Source organism: Mauremys reevesii, linkage group 1, assembly GCF_016161935.1.
Source record: "Mauremys reevesii isolate NIE-2019 linkage group 1, ASM1616193v1, whole genome shotgun sequence".
Lineage (NCBI taxonomy): Eukaryota > Metazoa > Chordata > Testudines > Geoemydidae > Mauremys > Mauremys reevesii.
This window is the reverse complement of record NC_052623.1, coordinates 270,844,176-270,851,614: the sequence shown is the minus strand read 5'-3', so window position 1 is coordinate 270,851,614 and position 7,439 is coordinate 270,844,176. Positions and strand designations below refer to the sequence as shown.

At 46.3% G+C, this 7,439-nt stretch overlaps 1 protein-coding gene across 1 annotated transcript; it reads left to right on the top strand.

The window, feature by feature from the left end:
- SNU13 (small nuclear ribonucleoprotein 13) lies at positions 1–6,782 on the top strand. Its single transcript, XM_039498078.1, has 3 exons — positions 1–158; positions 4,386–4,506; positions 5,745–6,782. The coding sequence occupies exons 1-3, from the start codon at positions 156–158 to the stop codon at positions 6,005–6,007; spliced, it is 387 nt and encodes a 128-aa protein (XP_039354012.1). The 5' UTR covers positions 1–155; the 3' UTR covers positions 6,008–6,782.
- Positions 6,783–7,439: the final 657 nt, after the last annotated feature.

The following is a 7,439-nucleotide window of genomic DNA, read 5'->3' as shown; positions in this document are numbered from 1 at the left end:
TCCTGGCTCCCCGCCCCGGTCGGGCTCAGCTAAACCTCATTTCCGGGCGCGACGCACTTAGAGCGTTTTAGGGTTTTTTCCTCCGTGAAGCTTTCGGGCCGAGAGGATCGCTCCGCGCCGCGCAGGGAAGGGCTCGGTTCGCCTACAGCGCAGCCATGGTGAGCGGCGCCCCGGCCGGGGTGGTCCATGTGGGCTGATGGCCGAGCACGTGGGGGCGGGCGGAACGCTCGGACGCTCCGCGTTCTGTGAGCAGCGTGCGCAAGGCAGGGGAGCGCCGGGCTGGCTACCGGGAGCCCTGCCTGGGCCGGGGCACGTGGAGCACAGGCGCCGCCACGTGGGAGGGGGAAGAGGTCGCTGGGGCGCCAGTGTAGCTGAACACCCGCTGCCGCGCACAGGGCAGCTGGCCGGTCACAGCAACTGCCGTCATGGCCTGTGGCTTTTGTGTGGGCAACTGCTCGCCCTCCTCTGAGCGCTGTGTCCCGATCCCCGTTCACTCGCCGTGCTCCTCCGCTGGGTGGGGTGGGAGCTTGCGGAGACCAGTTATCTTACCACCTCTCGGTGTGCGGGAGTACAGGGCTGGGTGGGAGCACGTGGAGGTTATGCTTTCCCCCCTCCCCTGCCTTGTGATAGGGTATGAGAAAAGTACAGGATGTTGCTGCTTATTTCACAGCATGAGTCTCTGTTTATTGAATGTTAATTGACCATAATACAGAGGGGTTATTTAAAGGGGTAACATACAGCAAAAATTATTGAAGCAATAACAATATTTAGTTCTTATAGTGCTTTTTGTCTGTAGATTTGAAACCACTTTGCAGAGGGAAATTGAGCTATAGAGGTTTCAGCATGGCAGCCGTGTTAGTCTGTATCGACAAAAAGAATGAGGAGTACTTGTGGCACCTTAGAGCCTAACAAATTTATAGAGGTGACATGACTTGCCAGAGCTCACCCAGCCATCCAGTGGCACGTGACCCAGGTCTCCCAATTTGCACTCTGTGTTTTAGCCACTAGATCATAGAATATCAGGGTTGGAAGGAACCTCAGGAGGTCATCTAGTCCAACCTGCTCAAAGCAGGACCAGTTCTCAGCTAAATCATCCCAGCCAGGGCTTTGTCAAGCCTGAGCTTAAAAACCTCTAAGGAAGGATATTCCACCACCTCCCTAGGTAACACATTCTAGTGCTTCACCACCCTCCTAGTCAGATATTAGGAATAACTTTTTCACCTAAACCTCCCCCACTGCAACTAGAGATCATTAGTCCTTGTTCTGTCATCTGGTACCACTGAGAACAGTCTAGATCTGTCCTCTTTGGAACCCCCTTTCAGGTAGTTGAAAGCAGCTGTCAAATCCCCCCTCATTCTTCTCTTCTGCAGACTAAACAATCCCAGTTCCCTCAGCCTCTCCTCATAAATCATGTGCTCCAGCCCCCTAATCATTTTTGTTGCCCTCTGCAGGACTCTTTCCAATTTTTCCACATCCTTCTTGTAGTGTGGGGCCCCAAACTGGACACAGTACTCCAGATGACGCCTCACCAATGTCAAATAGGGTGGAATGATCACGTCCCTCGATCTGCTGGCAATGCCCTTACTTATACAGCCTAAAATGCCGTTAGCCTTCTTGGCAACAAGGGCACACTGTCATCTCATATCCAGCTTCTCATCCACTGTAACCCCTAGGTCCTTTTCTGCAGAACTGCTGCCTAGCCATTCGGTCCCTAGTCTGTAGCAGTGCATGGGATTCTTCCGTCCTAAGTGCAGGACTCTGCACTTGTCCTTGTTGAACCTCATCAGATTTCTTTTAGCCCAATCCTCTAATTTGTCTAGGTCCCTCTGTATCCTATCCCTACCCTCCAGCGTATCTACCACTCCTCCCAGTTTAGTGTCATCTGCAAACTTGCTGAGAGTGCAGTCCACGCCATCCTCCAGATCATTAATGAAGATATTGAACAAAACCGGCACCAGGACCGACCCTTGGTGCACTCTGCTTGATACTGGCTGCCAAATAGACGTGGAGCCATTGATCACTACCCGCTGAGCCCGACAGTCTAGCCAGCTTTCTATCTACCTTATAGTCCATTCATCCAGCCCAGACTTCTTTAACTTGCTGGCAAGAATACTGTGGGAGACCGTATCAAAAGCTTTGCTTAAGTCAAGGAATAACGCATCCACTGCTTTCCCCTCATCCATGGAGCCAGTTATCGCCTCATAGAAGGCAATTAGGTTATTCAGGCATGACTTGCCCTTGGTGAATCCATGCTGACTGTTCCTGATCACTTTCCTCTCCTCTAAGTGCTTCAGAATTGATTCCTTGAGGACCTGCTCCATGATTTTTCCAGAGACTGAGGTGTGGCTGACTGGCCTGTAGTTCCCCGGATCCTCCTTCTTCCCTTTTTTAAAGATGGGCACTACAGTAGCCTTTTTCCAGTCATCCAGGACCTCCCCCGATCTCCATGAGTTTTCAAAGATACTGGCCAATGGTTCTGCAATCACATCCGCCAACTCCTTTAGCATCCTCGGATGCAGCACATCCAGCCCCAGGGATTTGTGCTCATATAGCTTTTCTAAATAGTCCTGAACCACTTCTTTCTCCACAGAAGGCTGGTCACCACCTCCCCATGCTGTGCTGCCCAGTGCAGCAGTCTGAGAGCTGACCTTGTTCATGAAGACGACAGGCAAAAAAAAGTATTGAGTACATTAGCTTTTTCCACATCTTCTGTCACTAAGTTGCCTCCCTCATTCAGTAAGGGGCCCACACTTTCCTTGACTTTCTTCTTGTTGCTAACATAACTGAAGAAACCCTTCTTGTTACTCTTAGCATATCTTGCTAGCTGCAACTCCAAGTGTGATTTGGCCTTCCTGTTTTCACTCCTGCATGCCTGAGCAATATTTTTATACTCCTCCTGGTCATTTGTCCAATCTTCCACTTCTTGTAAGCTTCTCTTTTTTTTGTTTTTAAGATCAGCAAGGATTTCACTGTTAAGCCAAGCTGGTCGCCTGCCATATTTACTATTCTTTCTACGCATCGGGATGGTTTGTTCCTGCAACATCAATAAGAATTCTTTAAAATACAGTCAGCTCTCCTGGACTCCTTTCCCCCTCATGTTATTCTCCCAGGGGATCCTGCCCATCAGTTCCCTGAGGGACTCAAAGTCTGCTTTTCTGAAGTTCAGGGTCCGTATACTGCTGCTCTCCTTTCTTCTTTGTGTCAGGATCCTGAACGTGGCCATCTCATGGTCACTGCCTCCCAGGTTCCCATCCACTTTTGCTTCTCCTACTAATTCTTCCCAGTTTGTGAGAAGCAGGTCAAGAAGAACTCTGCCCCTAGTTGGTTCCTCCAGCACTTGCACCAGGAAATTGTCCCCTACACTTTCCAAAAACTTCCTGGATTGTCTGTGCACTGCTGTATTGCTCTCCCAGCAGGATCACACTGTCTGCTTTAGGAGGTATCCTGTTATGCCCTTCTAAGGCATAAGAAAATCTCAAACTGGAGAAGCAGAGCTGTTTCTGTCTAGACAAACCTGTGTCCTCTCCTTTCAGTTCCACAATCACCTGTCTGAATATTTACAATGTGTCTGGTGTAGTGCTGACCCTGAGCAAAAGCATGTTGCTGTTACAGAAGGGCCTTAAAAATTGTCACTTGTTTGTGCAGCTCTAGAACAGTTTAATTGTTAACATAAGGTTTTAGAAAAGCCTTCATGAAAACAGAAAAGAATTCTAACTCTTTCCCTATTGATGCTGTTTGTTTGTTTTCACTTATCATGGACACAAACTAGCCTGGTTGATTTTACTTCTTGCTTGTTATGCACAAGCACACAATTGTTCTAACACTTGCGGAGGGGAGAAGTGGTAAGTAGATTTCCTTTTGAATTGTTCTCGGAACATTCCATTTTTAATTTTTAAAACACGCCTTTTAAAAAATAAACCTGGTGCCTGACTCTCTTTACAGGATTATTCTTTTAAGTTCAGATCTAAAAATGTGCAATTGTTTATCTGCCAACACAGGGAGAGCATTTTATATTAACAAAGCACCTGAAATTGCAAAGGGCTCACTGCTGAACTACCTCTGGGCTGGATTGGCATGGTATATGTGAAACAGCATGTGGAGGGGAACTTTGGTTTAGGACTAGAACAAACCTGTGTGTGTATGTAACTTTGGGATGCCATGCAATCTTTAGTGTCTATGCAGAGCAGATGGGACCTCAGTGTTTCCTCTCTCATCTGCGGATACATTTTGTGTAGGTGTTTTAGAAGAGTCAGGGACTGAGTTGATCCTGGCAGGATGTGAACCTGTGGTTCTAGGGAGTTTGGATGTGTTAAACTCAGTACCTGCCTGTGAAAGTTACAAGTGAAGCTTTTCTCTGCTTCTTGTAATTCTTGCCTTTTTTCTAGACTGAGGCCGAAGTCAACCCCAAAGCTTACCCACTGGCTGATGCACAACTCACCAAAACCCTGCTGGACCTTGTACAGCAGTCCTGCAACTACAAACAGCTACGCAAGGGTGCCAATGAAGGTGAGGTCTGTTTGTTATAAGACATGCTGTGTTTGCCTACAGTAAAGAAAGGGTTTAATAGATCCTGAGGCTAGGAGGGATCACTGTGATGATCTAAGTCTGACTTCTGAGATGAGAGAACTTCCCCCAGATAATTCCTAGAGCATCTAGTTTACCCCACTTGATATTGCAGATGATGGTTGTCTTCTCCTGTCTCCAGCTGTGGAACTAGGATGTTTGGTAATTCACCCTTCCAAATCCACATTGTTTGTTTTATACAGTTTCTGGCTTGGGCAAATGTTTGGGGTTTCTTTTCTTTTCCCTTACAGAATATTCTAGCAGGAACAAAACTAACCTTTTCAGCAAAACTGTGCAGCTCTCACTTGCCTCTCTGTTAACTGCACAAAATAGGGTTGTTGGTGTAACAGTTCCTGTGTGTTGTGGGGAGGGGTAGCAGGGGAGAGTGTTATAGAAGATGGCTGGCTGGTGGTGAGACTAATTTGTCAGGATTACATCCTTAATATTTGTCTGTAGTGCCCATTGCTGTGCTGCATAAGAACTGATAGTGTTTAGGACAGTGGTCCCCAAACTGGGGGGTGTAGAGGAATGTCTGGGGTGGGGGGTGGCAGGGCCCGGCCCAGTCCAGCCCAGCCCTGGCTCCCCTCCTTGGCATTGGCTGCAGCCCTGCTCCTTGCCACAGCTCAGCCACCTGCCCCCACTCTGTCCTCGGCCTGGCTGTGACTTTGCTCCTAGCCCAGGGGGCTGTGGACATGTTCCATTACTGGTAAGACAGCGTGTGAAGGGGAAAGTTTGGGCACTACTGGCTTTGGGCAAGGATACTGACAGACCAGACTCCTATGTCCTAATTATAAAAAATAGAATGAAAAAAGTTATTGGATCAGTTGTATCTATACAATCACATATATCCCCTTCCTTCACTCCCTCCCTGTCAAACAGTACAGGTTTGTTTCATAGAATACGTTCCCCACAGCCTTGTCCAATCTGTATGGGGTTTTTATGACACCAAATCCACCACTTTCCTCAGGAGATTTTCACAAACTCTTTGGGGCAGGACTATCTCTGTTCTGGTTGTGCAACACCCAGCTCACTGGGGTCCTGGTCCTTGACTAGGGCTCCTAGTAGCATTACCATGGCATCTACCTAGAATAGATGCACTGTTACTAAATAGATTTCTGTGTTTCCTAATGTTCTCGTGTTAATATGCTCCACACCAAGATGTCTTCCTTCTCTCTCTACAGCCACTAAAACACTGAACAGAGGAATAGCAGAATTCATTGTGATGGCTGCAGATGCTGAGCCCCTGGAGATCATCCTGCACCTCCCTCTCTTGTGCGAGGACAAGAACGTGCCCTATGTCTTTGTGCGCTCCAAGCAGGCACTGGGCCGGGCATGTGGTGTCTCCCGGCCTGTCATTGCTTGCTCAATTACCATCAAGGAAGGGTCACAACTGAAGCCTCAGATTCAATCGGTCCAGCAAGCTATAGAGAGACTGTTGGTCTAAATCTGCCTAAAACCCAATAGCTGAAATCCATAATTAAAAAAAAATAAAATAAAATCCGAGTTGGGGAGGAAATTAATGATAGTTAGACAATACAATGGTTTGATACCAAACCCTTGTTGTTTCAAAATGCCAGGTGTTTGTTTTACAGTGGCTTGCTCCGATTATATATTTCTACTCTCCACTGTGGGTCAGTCTAGATTTTTTTTTTTTTTTCTCCTCCCTCTCTTCCTTGCCGGCCTTTCAGAAGACACTCTTGCAGTACTAGTTCTCAAAACTCTGTTGCTCAACAGAGTGAGAGTAGCTCCTCCTGTGTGATATGCAAAATAATATATTGCCCCACTTTAGGGCATGGTTAACCTATACTCTTTTTTTCTCCCCCAATAATGGATTAGTTTCCTTCATTTTGCAGCAAATTCTTCTGTGATAAGTTTGACCTTAACAGACATGAATCATTTAATGTGTGTGTTCTAGATGGTTAGGTCCAATGAGGAAAATTAAGGTGGATCTGCGGTGTAATGGTGAATATTCAGCAATTGCTGCTTTAAGGGAGAGGCAAATAATAGAGGGGGGGGGAATAAAGACAGTGGCAGCTATGTAGTGTAGGATACAGGCCAAGACCAAGTCAGCAGATATGGTGAAACTGGACAAGAGGCCACTATCTGAGAGGTGTAGAGGGAGGAGAAATCCTACTAGGGTGATAATTCTAACCTTGCTTGTCTTTTTTTTTTTTTTTTTTAACTGGTATTTTTTTAAATAAAATCCATATATTCCCAGATTTGTCAGCTCGTGTACATGACTTTTCTCTCAGCCTGTCTTGGATAGGAATGTGCTGCTAACTGCCTTTTACTAGTTCAAATGAATTGGAGACCACCCCTGGGCTAATGCTGTGCATTATAATGCAGCATATTAGAGCTGCCTCCTATCATTTTGTTTAGTATTGATGCGTCTGCCTGCAGCATTGTTGTGAGCTACGAAAAGCTGGTTCTCAAGGGTGTTTAAACTCCTTCCCCCTCCAAAAAAACCCACCAAAACAAAACCTCACACACCAGGGAAGAAAATAAGTTTGCTACTTCTTGGTAGGAAGTAGCTTATCAAAGCCCAGTTGTGGTGAAGGAGAAATAAGGATAGCAAGGAACAGTGTGAGTATTCACTCTTCCCAAAGGTGTATTGTTACTGTCAGTAAAGACCTAGCTTTAGAACTGAACATGAAAACAGAAAAAGTCTATTATTCTTTTCACTTTAAAGGTGAAATGAGGCTTGTGTAATAGACACCCTTGAACTTCTCCATAGCCTTGCCTCATTGGAATGTGGTTTCTTAGGTCCAAGAGCTAGTGGCCAACTTTGCCTACCACCCACACCAGCTTTTTTTATTATATTATTATTTTTAAATTGTTAATCTTGCTTCTGTTTTGTCCAAGAGTTAAGATAGGTG

Bases quoted from the DNA above. Each gene is read 5' to 3' on its own strand.
- SNU13 (XM_039498078.1), top strand. The intron at 4,507-5,744 runs GTGAGGTCTGTT...CTCTCTCTACAG, and splicing joins ACGCAAGGGTGCCAATGAAG to CCACTAAAACACTGAACAGA.